This window comes from Rhamphochromis sp. 'chilingali' (assembly GCF_963969265.1).
Source record: "Rhamphochromis sp. 'chilingali' genome assembly, chromosome: 16".
Lineage (NCBI taxonomy): Eukaryota > Metazoa > Chordata > Actinopteri > Cichliformes > Cichlidae > Rhamphochromis > Rhamphochromis sp. 'chilingali'.
The window spans coordinates 3,285,626-3,303,948 of NC_137943.1; the positions used below are offsets into that span (position 1 = coordinate 3,285,626).

An 18,323-nucleotide genomic window follows, 5' to 3' on the forward strand; every position below is an offset into this window, starting at 1 on the left:
AGAAGAACACACCACACAGGCTCACATTTGCCCCTCTCCTTCTGTCTGCAGGTATGTGAACAAGCTGGCTCTGGTGTTTCTGTCCTGTGTGGTTCTGTCTATCATGGCCACTTACGCAGGAGCCATCAAGACGGCCATCAAACCCTCAAACTTTAGGTGAGCGACTAATAACTGAGCAACCGCTTTTTATGAAGTGCTGGCATGTTTTCTCTGACAGTGAAAATCACGTACTGTCAGTGCTTACAGATACATTTTAAGCAGTTTATTGTACTACAGCTGATTTATCCTTTTTTTAAGATAAGGAACTGGATTAGTTTGTTTGTTAGTTTGCAACCACTGCAAAGTTTGTTTTAAGTACTTGGGTAAGTGTATACGTGAGTGTGTGAAGCTGCAAGAAACTTGAAACACCTTTTAGAGTCATTCGGTCAGATAGTCTTTTAAAATGTGTATTTTATCCTCTGATATGATTTGTCTTCATCTGGTAAATAGAAGGGAAAATATGAAAAACAGCTTCTGTCTTTCTGCACACTGTACAGTTCATATGTGGGGGGAGGGAAATGCTGCAGTGATATACAGCTTTTGAAGAGTGGAGATTCAATTCAGTACATGCTTTATATTTATTTTAATAAGGTAGAACCTGAAATCAGATGACCCTGTGAGAAAGCGTTTTGGCAATAGTGGGAAGGAAAAACTCCCTTTTAACAGGAAGAAACCTCTGGCAGAGCCAGGCTCGGGGAGGGGCGGGGCCATCTGCAATGATCAGCTGGGGGCGAGGTTAGGAAGTACAAGAGAGCCAGACTAATTAAGTGTAGAGTGGTGTATAAATACACAATGAAAGTATGAGTGTGAAAATTGGAGTGAAAACTAATAACTGGAGGATTCAGTGTCAAGTGATCCAGCCCTAACTCAAGCAGTATCAAAAAGAAACGTTTGAATCTAATCTTTACGTTAGAGATAGTGTCTGTCTCCTGAATCCAAACTGGGAACTGGTTCCACAGAAGAGGGGCCTGAAAGCTGAAGGCTCAGCGTCCCACTCTATTTTTAAATACCACATGTAAACCTGCAGTCTGAGAACAAAGTGCACTGTTGGGTTGATATGGTACTATGACGTCTTTAAGATAAGACGGTGCCTGATTATTCAAGACCTCGTAAGAGAGCAGAAGGATTTTAAATGTAATTCTAGATTTAACTGGGAGCCAATGAAAAGAAGCCAATATGGGAGAAACTGGAGACTTCAGGGAGTTTTAGGAAAACCTTAAAATAACGTCTTAGAGTAACTGTATGAGATCTGTTTAACTTGCACAAAAGTAGAATTGTAGTTTCTAGTCTCTTTCAGCTGGTTTTCTTTGCTTTTTGTTAGATACTAAATGTCTTAAATGTGAATACCAACTAAATTCTCTAATATTTAATACTTTTTTCTCTCCTTTTTATTGATGTTATTGTTATTATTATTTTATTACTATCACTGCTATTTTCTGTTGTTTTCTTCTCAATATAGCTGCACTCTCTATATGCTCATGTAAAGCTGAGGAGCACGAGCCAAAGAATGTCATTATGGATAAATGTGGCTACACTGTTTATCTGTACATGACAATAAAACTTGAAACTACTATTAAAAAAAGATCGTATGTATTAGCATGGGCATTTGAAATTTACATAAGACATCCAAGAGACTGCGACTGTAACAAAGTGTAAAGTTGGAAGGGATCTTGAATACCTTGGCACCGTTACTTCTGGTGTCCTTTACTCAGTACTGCACTGAACATCTTCAAATTCTGACACCAATATGTATCTGTAAAGCCAGCACCTGTTCCACAGATTTAGACCGTGTCCCTCGGGACGTCCTGTGGGGGGTTCTCCAGGATTATGGGGTGTTTGGCCCATTGATCCTTATACAACTGTGGCAAGAGCTTGGTCCGCGTAGCCGGCAATAAGTCGGACTTGTTCCCGGTGGGTGATGGGCTCCGCCAGGGCTGCCCTTTGTCACCGATTCTGTTCATAATTTTTATGGACAGAATTTCTAGGCACAGCCAAGTGGTGGTCTCAGAATTTCATCTCTGCTTTTCGCGGATGATGTGGTTCTGTTGGCTTCATCAGGTGATGGCCTCCAGTTTGCTTTGGAGCAGTTCGCAGCCTAGTGTGAATCAGCACCTCCAAATCTGAGATCACGGTTCTCAGCCGGTAGAGGCTGGGCGTCTCTGCTTAGGCTGCTGCCCCCGCGACCCAGCCCCGGGTAAGCGGAAGACGATGGATGGGTGGATTTTAGATTGTCGCCCTCGTCACATGCACATGGATGAATCTAATCTGACAATAAGAAATAATAAGTAGACACTCCTTTGTCGTGCGTGAGGAGGGGGGGCTGTGTCTGCAACAATTTATGAAATGCTTGATCTCATTTTTCTCCTCTAGTGTCTGTCTGTTGGGGAACCGCACTCTGAAGAATGAAATGTTTGAAAAGTGCGCAAAAACAGATGTGGAGCTCTGGAACCTTTTTTGTGACAGTCCATATCTCAACGCAACCTGTGACGAGTACTTCGCCTTAAACAACCTGACCGAGATCCAGGCCACACCGGGAGTCCTGGGGGAAGTCATCAACGGTGCGTCACCGTCAAGCAAAAATCCACTGAGAGTTCCTCCTGTCAGTCTTTTTTTTCTGCAGTAAATTCTGATCATGCAGCCTGTGCTTGTCTTTCCTTTAGACAACTTGTGGGGCAATTATGGCCCAGACAACATGGTGATAGAGAGGAAAAACCTGTCTTCTGTACCAGCCGAGGCCAACAACGACAAACTTAAGAACTACGTCTTCAACGATTGGGCCACCTACTTCACTCTGCTGGTGGGAATATACTTCCCCTCTGTCACAGGTAGATGATTTATTGTGGTCACATTATACAAAGATGAGAAATCATTTAGGATAAACGTTTCAAGGGACTTGAGCGTGAGGAATTATAGTTTTAATGCGTTTACATGAGTAAAGTTTGTGTTGCGTTTCAGGTATAATGGCTGGTTCTAACAGGTCAGGTGATCTCAGAGACGCCCAGAGATCCATCCCAATAGGAACCATACTGGCTATTCTCACCACATCCTTCATCTGTATCCTCGAGATCCTGAATGTGTCGATTGTGTCTGTGGAACTGCTGCAGGAACACCCAGAAACTCTTTCACTGCTGCTGGTTCCCCAAGGAGCAAATCCAGAAAAGGCCCTTCTGGAGTCTTGTGGTTCTTGATCCTCCCAGACCTGAAAGACCAGTGAGGGAAAGTTGGACATCAGGTGTGGCAGTGCAAGACTCTCTTGGTGTTCCTAAGGGTTAATTGCTTGTTCACACGAGTGTTCAAGTGTAAAGGCACGCTTGAGGTTTGGTTTGGGGGGACACCACTTCTTGTCTTCTTGGTCTCATTTTTAGCTGAGATTAAGAAGTCGTTTAAAGTAAATCCACTGTTTCCACTAATAATCCCTGTTGGTCAGCATTAGGGAACCTATTTATCTCTAGGTGCAGTGGAGACGGAGGTGACACTGTTACTACGTTACAAGAGCAGCTGAAGAAACTGAAACACTAGTGTCTGAGGAGAAAGGCAGAAAGCCCGGTTTCCTCAGGTGTGATGATAACTGAGATGTAATGGGTCATGCACTATGACTTATTACTTTGACTAAAAAGTTGAGAAAGGTTTGACATCCAGCGAGGATCCAAACATCTCTTACTTTCATTATTATTCATTATTTTCATATATTTACTGTTTTTTAGATTTCTTTTGTTTCCACGTTGTTCTCTGTTTTATTCTGTAAGCACTTTTTGTTGACTTTATAATTACTTATTTGTTTCCATTAGTTGTCTTAACGGCTTACGCAATTCAGGGCGTTCTTTGTCTTCTTATTATCATTACTAATATTAAACGAATTGAGGGAAGAAAATGTTGATGATTCCCAGATTCACGCTGCTTCTAAATGAGGTGATATTTATGCACCAGCTGTGGGTGAAGAGCAGCAGATTGATATTGTCACAGGCTGTTGATGTAAATTGTCCCAGTGTTTTCATCTTAACTTCCTGGTCAGATATCTCCTTTGTGGTCTTGTTTGGAGCCTGTATTGAAGGAGTGGTCCTGAGAGACAAGTAAGAATGTTTAAATGTTTGGAAAAGCAGGTGCTTTGTTTTTTCAGAACGTCTCATAATGCATTTTTATCATTGCGATTGCTGTTTAATAAAGCGTATGTATGCTTCAGGTTTGGTTTCTCAGTAAAGACGAAACCTGTCATCAGCATTCTGGCCTGGCCATCACCGTGGGTGATTGTGATTGGCTCATTTTTTTCCTGCTGCGGGGCGGGACTGCAAAGCCTTACAGGTGCCCCCCGGCTGTTGCAGGCCATTGCTCGCGACGGCATCATTCCTTTCTTACAGGTTAGTGGAAGATCACCTCTTTTGAAAAACACCTATTCCTTTTTCATTTTTATCTTGAAAGTGCACACGCAGCTTCCTTTCGTGCTTCATTATTGTGCTTTTTTACCGTTTAAAAGCCAACGGCAGAGGTAGTCATAACTTATGAATGTGTACTGTAAAAAATGTTTGGTCTACTTTCTCATTTTTAAATGATTGTTTAAAAGATTTCCTTCTTTTTCACAAAGTCTTCTGAACTGATTGTTTCATTCATAAATTGTTAAAGGACTGGTTACATTATACCCGTCGCAGCTTCCCAGAGTTTTAAGGAAGCATGTTTGGGTTGTGTATTTAATCTGTTTCATTTTATGTTTTTCTCAAAATGTTTTTTCAGTTTCTAACCTAATAAATGAGAGAAAAGCTGCAAATTCTCACACAGGAGTTAGAAAGGCGTGCCGTTTTGACCTTGATAAAAATAAGTACTACATCAAACCTCTGTCCTTTGGATCTCTCTTTCTCAGGTCTTTGGTCATGGGAAGGCTAACGGTGAGCCCACCTGGGCTCTGCTGCTGACTGTTGGGATCTGCGAGATAGGAATCCTTATTGCCTCTCTGGATCATGTAGCCCCCATCCTCTCCATGTATGTGCTTTTTTCCCTCTTTTTGTCACTGAATTTGTTAATGTCTTTACATTTCATACTAATCACTGGTCTTCTCAGGTTTTTCCTCATGTGCTATCTGTTTGTCAACCTGGCCTGTGCTGTCCAGACTTTGCTCTGCACCCCCAATTGGAGACCTCGCTTTAAGTTCTATCACTGGTAAGAGCATGTCCTAGAAAACTCTCTTATCTCTGAGTGTAACAGTAATGATGACACTGCTTGTTTCCTGTAGGACTCTGTCCTTCTTAGGGATGAGTCTTTGTCTCTCCCTCATGTTCATCTCCTCCTGGATCTACGCTCTGGTCGTCATAGTGATAGCCGGCTGTATCTACAAATACATTGAATACAAAGGGTAAGTTTCAGGTGATGAGATCAATTCAGCGTTTAAACCAGGTGCAGGCAAGAAGGTATGGTCAGAAACAAACTGATACACAACAATCGTTTTAGGGCGGCTGAGCTTTTCAAAAGTAAAGAGAGGCTAAGGTTTGCCAGTCTTCAAAGAACTGTGACAAATTGACAAAATGTGGAACAATTTCAGAAATGCAAACTATCTTATCATACACAGTACATGATATCATTAAAAGATTCAGAGAATCTGGATATCTGTGTGCACAAGACAAGGCCAAAAAGGGTCTGAGTTGGCACTGCATGAAAAACAGACAATATTATGTCACTGAAAAGCAGCGCATGGGCTCAGGAACCGTTCCAGAAAACATTTCTGTCAACACAGTTTGCTGTGCCATCCACAAATGCAGGTTAAAGCTCTTTCTTGCAAAGAATATGACCGATAACCGCCATGTTCACTGGGCCAAATATAAAATCTTCTGTGGCCAGATGAATAAAAATATTAAAATTGAAAAACACGGGCGCTGTACTCGCCGATTTAAAGAGGAGAGGAATGAGCTGGCCTGTTATCAGCACTCTTTTCAAAAGCCTGCATCTCTAATGTTATGCAGATGCATTAGTGTGCAAGGAATTGGCAGCTTACACAACTGGAAGGATGCCATCAGGTGGTGAAAAGGTTTCTACAAGTTTTAGAGCCACATACGCTCCCATCCCAACAACACCTTTTTCTGAAAATCAAAATGAGTTCTTGTTTGTTGAGATGTAGTAAAACAGTTTTAATGGTGGTGCAGGGCAGTGAAGGAGTGGGGAGATGGAATCAGAGGTCTGTCCTTAAATGCAGCACGCTATGCTCTCATCCGGCTAGAGGAGGCACCGCTACACACCAAAAACTGGAGGTGAGTGCAAAAACACTTCTCTCACAATAGAGTATTTTAATTAGAGGCAACAAATAATGATTGGTCTATATTTAATCACTTAGAAATCACAAACACGTTCTTCTTAAACTCAGAGATTGGCAGAGAAATCTGCTGCTCTACATTTAATCTACTGAATATTCAGATTTGGGCTGTTGAACAAATGTTGAACAATATGACATCACCTTTACCTCGGCACAGTTATTTTTCTGAATCTGATTTCAAATCTTGAACAGTTAAGCTGCAGCCTCATTGTCACTGACAGTCATTACATTTTTTATCATCTTGTCCTCTAAAGAACTACAGTTGTCTGCAGACAGACTGTCATTCATTCAGAAAAATTACTTTGATTGTTTTTCGGTTGTTTGCTGCTAGACGTTTGTATTTTTGGCTCTGTCTTCAGGCCTCAGCTGCTGGTGTTGTGTAAACTGAACTCAGACCTGGAGGTGACACACCCTCGTCTCCTGTCCTTCGCCACGCAGCTCAAAGCGGGGAAGGGGCTGACCATCGTCTGCTCCGTCCTGGAGGGGACATACATGACCCGAGGGGACGAGGCCAAGAAAGGAGAGCAGGTTTCTCAGTTTGTTCAATCGTTCGCTCTCATCGGCTAGCCATGACTTCACTGTACATGCTAATGTTTGCGTTTAACCTTCTTCCATGTGTCTCTTATGTTTGTAATTACGTTTGTTTTCCTGCTCTATATGTTCGCTCGAATATGAACCAACATGTTGCCGAAGCTGTGAATGAATCAAAATATTGCACACCACTCAGCACCTAAAACTCTTCCTTTCTTTTCCTTGCTTGCTTCCGGCAGAACTTGAAAGCAGCCATGGCTGCGGAGAAGACAAAGGGTTTCTCTCACGTCGTGGTGTCGTCCAGCCTGCGAGATGGTTTCTCCATACTCATTCAGTCAGCTGGACTGGGGGGAATGAAGCACAATGCCGTGCTGATGGCCTGGCCAACAGGCTGGAAACAGGACCGGGACTCCTCCGTAAGGAGAAACTTTATAGGTAAACTCAACAGAAGGGTTTTGTGTGACAACACTGCAATACTGAGAAAATTACAAAAGGCTTTCTGATGAGGCAACATGTCAAAAGGCTTCAAAAGCTGTAATAACTGAGATCAATCATTTGCTAATCCATAACTACTTAAATACTGTGGACAACAATTTACAGAACTGCATTTCTTTTAATGAGCCCTTCACTTCACTAAGAGGACAAAACCCGTCCTTAATGGCGTGCTAACGTTATAGCAACATTCTTATCGTAAAGAAATAGAAAAGATGTCATTACAAAAATATTAATGCCAAAAATATCAGCATTTGACATTTACTGTATTGTTTTTTTACATTTCTTCTATTATGACCACATAGACATGTAATCACACATTACCGAGTAGATTACAGATGTTTTTAGTCCAGATGTCCTGCAGATGCAGATGACAAATTAAGCGATAGTCACAAGTATTGTTGCGCGCCAGGATTTTATGGTTTTACAGATTTACAGTGGCCCTGAGAGTTCAAATGGACTGCAGTTTAAGAAAAACCCCAACAAATAGAAAAATGCTGCAAAAGTACTTCACATGTTTGGGTGTGTGTCACTTCCACAGCTGCTTCGTCACAGTAATGTGTTCCCAAAAACACTTCTGTGTGTTGTGAGATTTTGGTTTTTCTACTTCCTTTGTGTTTTATTCCTCTTCTTTTTCTTCCATGTTTTATGTGCCTTTGCTGCATTTTTCTGTTTGCTGGTGTTTTCATAATTTCCGGTGTTTAGGGCCGCCATATTTACGCACAAGGTTAGAGATTTTGGACGGGGCTCAGGAACATCTTTTTTCTCTCCCTGCAGAAACCGTTAGAGAGACGACTTCGGCACATCAGGCTCTGCTCGTAGCCAAGAACATCGACCATTTCCCTGCTAACCAGGAGCGTCTGAAGGAGGGCACCGTTGATGTGTGGTGGATCGTACATGATGGTGGACTGCTCATGCTTCTGCCTTTCTTACTTAGTCAGCACAAGGTGTGTCTTTGTTTGTGTTGCCTAAATTATCTTTTTACTTTAAGATTCTTTAGTTGAATTTAAATATGAACCGTTCAAGAAAAAACAAGGACTCCAAAGTAAGATAAAAATCAATAATTATATAAATTGCCACAGTAAGCAGGATGAATAGAGTGCATTTATATACACCGTTAAAATTTGTCTCAATGTTCTCACCGTTAGCATTGTGGCTGCTGTCTTCCAGCCAGAGTGTATGCTAACTTACTGGCTAATACTAGCAAGCTTCGTTATCAAGCTGCTTCCATATCTGCTAATTAATGCTAAGCAACATACAAATGCAAAAAGTGCCCTCACTAGACTTTTGTACATCCTTCATCACACAGCAGCGATACCAAGTGTTCTGAACATCACAAATAAAGTCTTGAGTTCAGTTCTTGAGGAAGCTGAACCTGTCAATCAAAACGGCCACACCCCTGACTTTAAGCCATAGGAATGCCCAAAAGGGGGAAATCTTACAAACACATCACCACATGCATGTTGTTGTGAATGTGTTTTGTTATTTATGGAGACCAAAACCATGTTGGTACCAGGCTGTAAACATGTAAGTTACAAGGCTAAAGTTTGCACTTTAACATGAGAGTTAAAAAGATCATGATCAAGTCGCTTTTGGAATCAGCCTCAAGTGGTCATGTGGGGAACTGCGCCTCGAAGGTGGCTGCATTTCTCAGTCCCGTAGGTTCTGACTTGACAATTACCATATGGGACTACATTTAATCAACTTCAACCAAAATTAAAATTACTCTTCTTTTAACCTTTAAACATTTTCCCCAAAGATTTGTAGTAAATAGCCGTTGACCTGTTTGCAAATCAAGATCTTTTGCTAACAGCTTCTAATGCGGGGGGTGGGCAATCCCAGGCCTCGAGGGCCGGTGTCCTGAAGGTTTTAGATCTCACCTTGGGTCAACACACCTGAATCACATGATTAGTTCGTTACCAGGCCTCTGGAGAACTTCAGAACATGTTGAGGAGCTAATTTATCCATTTAAATCAGCTGTGTTGGTTCAAGGACACATCTAAAACCTGCAGGGACACCGGCCCTCGGGGCCTGGAGTTGCCCACCCCTGTTCTAATGTCACACAGTTTAATATTGATGCAGAGCCTGCCGGCCTTCAGTCATAATAAAATAATAAAAGCAGGTCTTTAATCTTTCGTGCTGCACTCAGGTGGCCTATTAATTGAGCTGGATAAAAGATGGGCGTGTTGCTCTGGGTGGTTGGTTATAATAACTTTTTCTGTTTAGGTATGGAGGAAGTGCAAAATGCGAATCTTCACTGTGGCACAGATGGATGACAACTCCATTCAGATGAAGAAAGATCTCCAGATGTTTCTCTACCAACTGCGTCTAAATGCAGTGGTGGAGGTAGTGGAGATGGTGAGACTGTCTACACTTTTAATTCACTTTTAAATCTGCATTAGATTACTTAATATGATAATAGTTCCATACCTACTCATACTGAATTTGCAGATGCTCTCTCTCCCTGTAGCATGACAGTGATATCTCAGCTTTCACCTATGAGAAGACGCTGGTGATGGAGCAGAGATCTCAAATGCTCAAACAGATGCAGCTGTCCCGCACAGAGAGGGAGAGAGAGGTAAAGGGACACATACTGGACATCCTTAACGTTTTTCAAATGATTGTAAAGCGATGTATAAGCTGGTTATTTTGGCATATTTTAATGTTTTCCTGCAAGACTTTTATGATGGTCATATGATGGATTTGTTAAAACAAACATATCAACAATAATTAATATTTTTATAATGACAGGATTTAGGAAAAACTGCTTAAATATTAAGGTGTTGCAAAAGTCTTCACGGTCTGTTCTGCTGTTCTTGACCTTTGACCTTTTCCCCCTAATCACTGCGTTGTGAATGGACGATGGGCTCAGATTCAGAGCATCACGGATGTATCGCGTGCCTCCATAAAGAGGAAGAAGTGTTCGAGTGCCGACGCCCCGCCCCTCTACTCTCAGTGCATTCCAGAGGATGAGGTAGCCATGGCAACTAGACCAAACAAACAACCCTGGAGCCGTCGCTCTATCCCATTCATCATCTTTACCATCCTAATCTATTCATAACCGCCGGAATGCTTTAGACAGTGCTCTGAATTAACTCATTTGTTAAGTGTATGCATGAGCTTGTTTCGGCTGTTCACCCTCCAGGATGTTGCTAACAGAGTGTCAGAAACCAAAAACAGCCGCTAGGGGGACACAAAGTCCTCCCTGAGCGGCAGGCACCAAAATATCAGTCATGACTATTTCCTCCCAAATCTTCATCTTTTGATTTGTGCCCATCTTCAGATTTTAAGATGTGGAACTCTCAATGAGCGGTCAGTTGCCTTATACATGTGCAGGTCTGACACAAAGAATAATGTCACTAGTTTTGCATCATGCACCATCATTTTTTCCCCCTATCATGCATGCATTTTTGCACTGGAGAGCTGGAACGACACATTTTACCTATAGGTAAGAGAGCGTGTCCAGGGTTCTGCATGAAGCTTATTTGTTTTAACTTTTATCGGTCCTGTTTCTTGTCTCTTGCCAAGCGCTTGTACATAGGAGCAGTGATTGTTGAGGTTTTCTCTTTTTCTCTCTTATTGTAATTTTACCGTACAATATAAAGCACCTCGGGCCAGCTATTTTTGTAATTTAGTGCTTTATAGATACAATTTACTACTACAATATAGATTTGTTCAGCACCTTTCAAGAAACTCAACGACACTTTATTAAAACAATAATAAAAAATCTAGAAATTAAAGAAGAGGTGAGTTTTGAAGAACGGATGGGAGTTTTAAAGAAGATATGGAGGTTGGTGCGAGGGACAGAAAAGAGCCCCATGGCTGAGGATCACATCATCCAAGGCTGCATGTATGGGTGGCCAGACAGGTACTGAGGGCCCAGGTCATTAACAGGATTTATAAATGAGCAGAAGCAACTTGTAAATGATGCGTGACGTGACCAGGAGCCAGTTGAGCTTTATGTGGAGTGATATGTTGGGGATCCCAAATGGGACTCCATTGCAGCCAGATAGCGCCAAAGAGTCAGTGAGCGATGACCAAAGTCAAGAGATGTTCATTAGACGAAGAAAAGCTGCTTTGGTGACAGATTTATAATAACCCTGGAATAAAAGTGTAGAACATTATAACATTATAAAGTGCCACAACTGTTGTTGTGATTACGTGCTATATAAATTAAATTGAAATTAAATTGAGTCCAGGGGTTGCTGAGATGGGGGGGATCACCCATGTCGATGAAGAGCTCCATTCTTCTGGAGCAGGGTCTTGATGGCCACAAGCAAAAGCACAGTGCTATTGCTTTTGAGCTAGGTAGTTAAAATCCATGTTGTAATTTCATGCAGACGTTTGGTCAAGGAGCTTTGATTGTGGAGAGTTTAGCACTGACAGCTGTGTGTTGTCAGCATAAGAATGGAAACAGAAACCATGGCACCACTGCCCATGAGGGAGCATGTAGATGGTGAAGAGAAGGGGTCCAAGCACAGAGCCTTGAGGCACCCCATGGTTAACTGGAATAGAGGTGGAGCAAGAGTCTCCTAAGGTGACAAGCTGTGTTCAGTTGGAAAAGTAGGACTGAAACTGTGAGAGTTCAGTACCAGTGAGGCCAAGAAAGCCAGCCAGAGGTGAGAGAGAAGAATGGTGTGAGAATCAGTGCCAAAGGCTGCAGAAAGGTCCACAGGGTCAGAGTCTGCCCTGTTGGTGATGGGAATCATTGAGGCAGTTTGGAAGCGCGTGCCTAGTCCAAAGGTGTCTGCATGGGGTCCCAGATGCAGGTGGAGACTTGAGTCAAAGAGAACCACTTTTAAAAATGTAAAAACAAGTCCTGCAAAAGAATATGCAGAAGGTTTTGCACATATGAATTTGCAGGTTTTTAATAATTTAGTCATATATAGAAGTGTTACCATCACATGAGGGAAGCTGAGGCTTTTCTTCATTCATGTGATTCTTTGAGTCTGCATGTACTTTATGCTCTTAAACATATCGCTTGACTGCTGTCATGTCAGACATTTCTTCTCATCATTTTTTCTTTCCATATTAGAATGTCTCCATTTCCTGAAAAGCTGTGGTATTCAGTATCAGCTCTCCTAATGAAAGATTAAGGGTGAAGATCACGGAACTAATAAGACTTTATATCATGTCACCGTCTGTTCAGGCTCAGCTGATTCACGACCGGAACACAGCATCTCATTCTGCAGCGAATGACAAGGCTGCTGGCGCCACTTCTGATCGTGTCCACATGACCTGGACCAAAGACAAACTGCAGAATGAGAGGAACAAACACAAAGAAAACATGGCAGTGAAAGACATGTTCAACATGAAACCGTAAGTAGAGCTAAGTATGCTGCCTCACACTTTTGACACATACATAAACAGAATTTAGAATATATATTGCAAGAAAGTGGCATTGCAAATTTACTCAAAATGTTGCAGGAGGGATTCCTGGAGTGACAGCGTGATGATTTAAATACAATCTCTGAATATTTAGAGGCTATATTTTGCTATTAATGTTGGATGTGTGTCCCCCATCCTCTATCCCCCATCCTCTATCCTCTAGTGAGTGGGAGAATCTGTAAGTAACTTTCACTTCTTGGCTGCATGTGCTTGAACTTTTTCACGTGTGAAATAATCTCTGTTGGCATGCTGGTAGAAAAGCGATTAACTAGTTCATGCATGCATACGTGATGAGACAAAAAGCTCGTGCTTTTATCACAAGGAAACTGCATCCATCTGCATTTGCATCCTTCATTGTCATCCCCAATCTTTTATACTGCACTTGAGTGGACAGATGAATGATAGTATAGCATACTTTAGAAGATGATTGACTGTGTTGCATGATTTTTTGTTAAATTAAAGACCTTGTTAATGTCTCTGGTTAAACATAGCAACCACTCTAATGTGCGGAGGATGCACACAGCGGTGAAACTGAACGAGGTGGTGGTGAAGAAATCCTGTAACTCGGAGCTCGTCTTGCTGAACATGCCGGGCCCACCAAAGAACAAGAAAGGGGATGACAACTGTATCCTTTTTCAAAGTACCAGCAGTATTAAGCCCTTAACTGGATTTTTCTTTCAGTCTGTGAGTTGTTCAGTCATTTAGTCAACCACAGTAGATAAACTGTTTGATATTTAGACACCCACTTTCTTGCTATTAATATGAGATTAGTCATAGCACTTGGAGCAGAGCGATATGACCAAAAATATTTATCAAGCTATACATTTGAAAATTTGCGATAATGATATAACTGACGATATAATTGACACTAGACAAAATACTTTACAACTCCACAACTTTATTAGTGCAAAAATAAGCAGCTGTTTTTTATGTGCATTAAAGTTATATAAAAACGTAACAGTGCAAATTCCTTGCTGATAGTTTAACCAAAAGGCATTTCCAGTGGAAACTGGCCAACATATCCTCAGCATAACCATGTATAATATCCACAAAACTTAAAAAGAGGTTATCCGGTTGTTAAGTCTGACGTCACTAGCCGTGTCTGGACCTAAACTCCGCTGCAGGTCCATATATCAAACGATCACTATGGCATTACTGAGAGTTGAAAAACTGTCTAAAGTCTTTCATCTTTAATAAAATGATCAGCGTTCTGCTCTACCAGGTGTAACAATTGAGTTTAACATCCAGGCATCCATGAAAACGGAATTTATGACATTTAACGGAGTTAGAAGTTAGCAGGAAGTTAGCTCGCTAGCTTATATCTAAATACAATATAGCATGTCCTGACTGCGGGGTTTTGGAAACAAATTAAAACGTACAGCTCTGTTATCACTTCCAGCATAAATGAAGACAGAAAACTAAACAGCAGTGACGTTTGTAGGGTTACTGAAGTTGGGCTAGCTGGTATATAATGATGTGCTACGTGACCGCTAGCGACACAGCTATGTTAGCGTAATATAAACAAGCTAACTTTTTTCCACTCGATAAAAGTTACTGTGAGTGTTCTCGGTCAGGAACAAATGTAATCGCATGGCAGGATGCTGTAAAAGGACCAAACTTCAGCCAGGAGTACAACTGAGATAATCCATCCACAATACGAGGTTAGTCATTCATATACTGCTGCATGGGCTGGGCTGTAGTTACATCCTAAGGTTTTAAAAACTGAGCTTAAATAAATGATTAGCGGTAATAAAAGCTGAGGGAGGTCAACAGTGATCACTGACTGTTTTAGGAGCTTTTTGAGATTAAATAGAAGAAAATACAAAACATTAAACATGTTAACAACACAAAAGCCATATTAAACGCAGACTACTTTAGACCCGGAAGTAGGATTCGTCACGTCATCACTTAACGACCAGACACACACACACAATACGGTAATATTATGTTGAAGCACAGTACGTATCACTCCGCGAGACTCCTGCCTGCAAAAGCGGTAATGCTCCGACAATCCATCAAGCGGTGTGGGTTCGTAGCTTAGCAAAATCGTCCTAAAACATTTGACAGATTTTCGAGCGCCACATAAAATCGTTTCGAGGTCAGTAAACACAACCAGAGTTCATACATAAGGCACACGGGATTATAAGGTGCTCTGTCGATTTTCAGAAAAATCAAAGGATTGATTTTAAGTGTGCCGTATTTTCCAAAAAACACGGTAGTAACGATGACCCGCTAGCATGCGCTACCAAAAATAGTGCTTTGTTGTGTATCTGACGGTCGAAAGCTAAACCAGTTCCACACCACTGAAGCTGCAGCATTTTTACCAACCACTTCTGGTTCATCCGCTTCATTCAACGATCCGCTTTCGCCCTCCTCATTCTCCGTCACCGCCGGCATGCTTTTTCCGCCATATGCGTATGAAAACATAGGCACACGCGTTTTACCCAAATTCTATCGCGATATTTCAATTTCTTGTCGTTGCCCAACATTATACCGGTATTACCGTGAACGGTATGATATGGCCCAGCCCTAATAGCACTGTCATGTTTGTATGCTAGAGTCAGCTAGCTTAACTAAGCATGGATAGATAGTCAACAATCGTGTCTTCTTCCAAAGGTTAAAAAAATCCTCCTAGAAGCATTTTAAAGCATATTGACTCAGTTAATGTCATTAATTAAACCACACTAAAACTGAACATAAAAACTAAGATGCTGTTGTGAAAACGTTTTAATAGGACTCTAAGCAGTCTTATAAAAAACAAAGTAAATCCTTAATGTTTCCATATCTTCGTAACTCCAGGTTGAATTTTGGATTATTTTTTACATTTTGGACCAATGTTAATTCTTTGCCCCAGTTCTAAGCTAAGTTAAGCTAAGCTATCCAACTATAACAGCAGTTCTATCCAGTCTTTAAGTGACGACGTATGAACCCGGCTTCCGGGTCCAGACTACTTTGCGTTTATTAAGGCTGTTGTGTTTTTAACATGTTTTAATGCTTTGTATCTTGTTTTATTTAATCTGAACAAGCCCCTAAAAGAAATGCAATTGCATTTGTGGAGCATTCATGTTAATTTTTGTTAAGTGGAAAAACATTAGCGTTCATCCTCCAGCTTCACTGTGATAATGTGTTTAGATTATGCTAATGTAGCACATTATAAAACAGCTAGCCCAACTTCAGTAACCCTACAAACATTACTGCTGTTTAGTTTTTCTGTCTTCATTTATGTTGGAAGTGATAGCAGAGCTGTACGTTTAATTTTTTCAGAAATCTCTCATTCAGAACATGCTATATCATGTTTGGGTGGAAACTAGCGAGCTAACTTCCTGCTAACTTCTAACTCCATTAAATTTAATAAATTCTGTTTTCATGGATGCCTGGATGTTAAAATTAATTACTACACCTGGTAAAGCAGCAACGCTGATCATTTTATTAAAGATGAAAGAATTTAGACAGTTTTTAGCTCTCAGTGATGCTGCACTGTTCGTTTGACTTTGGGACCTGAAGTGGAGTTTGGACCTGGAAACTGCTAATGACATCAGACCTAAAAACCCGATACTTAGAATAAAGATATTGAAGTGGCATTTACTGATTCATCCTGGTAAGAAAATAATAAAGCATATTGAGTCTAATAGTAGTGCATAACCCCCTTAACCAGAATGTGTGTCTCAGATATGGAGTTCCTGGAAGTTTTAATGGAAGGTCTAGACCGTGTACTGTTGGTTCGGGGAGGAGGTCGGGAGGTCATTACTATCTACTCCTAGCGCAAAGAGGTTCCTATTTTTTTGGACGTGTACTTTAAACGAACCATGTTTGGACACAAAGGCTTTAAGGTGGGACAGTGACAACAGACTTTGTTTTTTAAGAAGTCCAGTATTTCCAACCTCCTTAGATTACAATAACCTGGATGACTGATGAAGAGAAGAGTGCCACATTTGGACAACAAGGGACTCTGCATACAGCACAGCCTCAGCTTAGTGCAGAGTCTGGAAGTGAAGAGGATTGACTACAGACAGACCACTAGGGGCTCCACCACTCCAACTCCTCCAGATGAAAAAACATGAACTGCAGCTTGTTTTTGTTGCCTTTAGTGCAATCGTTGGTTTCACTGAGACATGCAGATATAGTGGAAACTGTCCTTTTACAGAGTACCCTAAAGATCACAGCAATGACTTTTATAGGAATACTTTTGCGTTTGGCAATAACATTCAATGATATTTCCTTTGTGATCTTTATTATTTATTTCCGTGCCAGTTGTGACACTTCATTGTAACAAATGTTTTACTTTGGGATGATTAAATGAGTTGAACATGTTTTTTAGCCAATATTGTGAAAGAATATCAAATGTGGAATAATGTGTTGATGACCATGAACAAACGTATGCTGCTCGTAACACACTAGGCCATTACTGTTTTTGTTGCCACAGATGGGAATGTGCCAAGCATAATGAAGATGTAATAGAGTGAAAATGATACAGATGATTTGCTGGTTTCAACGTTTCAGGACATTTTAATTATTGATGAGTTTGACTGAGTTTTTGTATGTTGTCATAATGTTAGTCTGTGAGCTCTTTCCTTAGACGCCACTACAGCTAGTGGCAAAGGATGCAATATGGAGTCTCTATAGTAGTGTTGTTGTTGTTGTTTTCATCATAGGTTAGTACTGATTCATCTCTTTTTAGGATGTTATTTAGCAAAAAACAAATATAACTTAAAGTCTGTATAATAATGAAGTTGTCATGTCTGATTATTTATGGCAATATGTTCTGTGCTAATTTTCTTTGGTAAAGGTAATAAGCATTAAGGTACCAGTACACTATAAAGGGGGGAAAAACAAGGCACAACAATGGATATGGACCTGGACAAAATGATGTGTGACAGCAAAACAACAATAATTAATTTGTGTCTACAGTAAATGTCAAATAGCCTGTGCACCTCTGTGGTGAAAGGAACCGATTGAGATGGTTGGTTTCTTGATGCCTCCAAAGCTGAGGTGTTTTGTACATATCCTACTGACAGGAAACCCCAAACCTAAGACAGACTGGAGGGATTATGCCGCTCGGCTGGCCCTGGAATGCCTCGGTAGGGACCTGGGGACAGCGGCTAGCGAGAGGGAGGAGGGAAGACTTGAAATCTCTGCTTAGACTGCTTGTGACCCTCAAAATGAGCTTATCCTCAATGTGAAGTGTTTGTAAAGACTTGGAAGGAACCTCCCATAACAATCACATAAAACATATCTATAAACACACAGAGACAAAGGGCAGGAAGCAGGAAGACGGTATGTAAAGGAAACGAAACTAAAGTAGTAGTCAGCCAGATATAGACCATTGTGATGTCTCTGATGACATTCTACTCCTCTCAATTTCTGCCTTTTGTTACAAAACACTTGAAATGCGTGCCAACAGTAAATATTTTATCCTCTTCAAAGTTTTATATTATTGTATCAAACTGAGTGGTGGTCTTTAGTCCAAATCTTTATAAACATATGTAAAGGGAAAGTGCTAAAAAAAAAAAATGTCTATGATATACTCAACACTACAAACAGAAAGGAAATTGTCTACCACGTATATTGAATTTAGATGGAA

General features: G+C 40.9%; 1 protein-coding gene across 3 annotated transcripts in view; it reads left to right on the plus strand.

Annotated features, from left to right (window-relative positions):
* Positions 1-17,467, plus strand: part of LOC308383780 (solute carrier family 12 member 7-like) — a 40,693-nt gene extending 23,226 nt beyond the window's left edge. For 2 of the 3 annotated variants that reach the window (XM_080861894.1, XM_080861896.1), the window contains 20 exons: positions 52-156; positions 2,410-2,597; positions 2,700-2,864; positions 2,995-3,093; positions 4,052-4,109; positions 4,220-4,394; positions 4,892-5,010; positions 5,089-5,187; positions 5,261-5,380; positions 6,165-6,269; positions 6,691-6,859; positions 7,102-7,297; positions 8,132-8,301; positions 9,581-9,712; positions 9,825-9,932; positions 10,227-10,328; positions 12,504-12,673; positions 12,906-12,920; positions 13,234-13,367; positions 16,412-17,467. In XM_080861894.1, coding sequence (XP_080718020.1) covers positions 52-156; positions 2,410-2,597; positions 2,700-2,864; positions 2,995-3,093; positions 4,052-4,109; positions 4,220-4,394; positions 4,892-5,010; positions 5,089-5,187; positions 5,261-5,380; positions 6,165-6,269; positions 6,691-6,859; positions 7,102-7,297; positions 8,132-8,301; positions 9,581-9,712; positions 9,825-9,932; positions 10,227-10,328; positions 12,504-12,673; positions 12,906-12,920; positions 13,234-13,367; positions 16,412-16,503 — 2,521 coding nt within the window. In that variant the 3' untranslated portion in view covers positions 16,504-17,467. The remainder of the gene's footprint in view (positions 1-51; positions 157-2,409; positions 2,598-2,699; positions 2,865-2,994; positions 3,094-4,051; positions 4,110-4,219; positions 4,395-4,891; positions 5,011-5,088; positions 5,188-5,260; positions 5,381-6,164; positions 6,270-6,690; positions 6,860-7,101; positions 7,298-8,131; positions 8,302-9,580; positions 9,713-9,824; positions 9,933-10,226; positions 10,329-12,503; positions 12,674-12,905; positions 12,921-13,233; positions 13,368-16,411) is intronic. The other variant, XM_080861895.1, reaches the window with a different exon arrangement.
* The last annotated feature ends 856 nt before the right edge of the window (positions 17,468-18,323 follow it).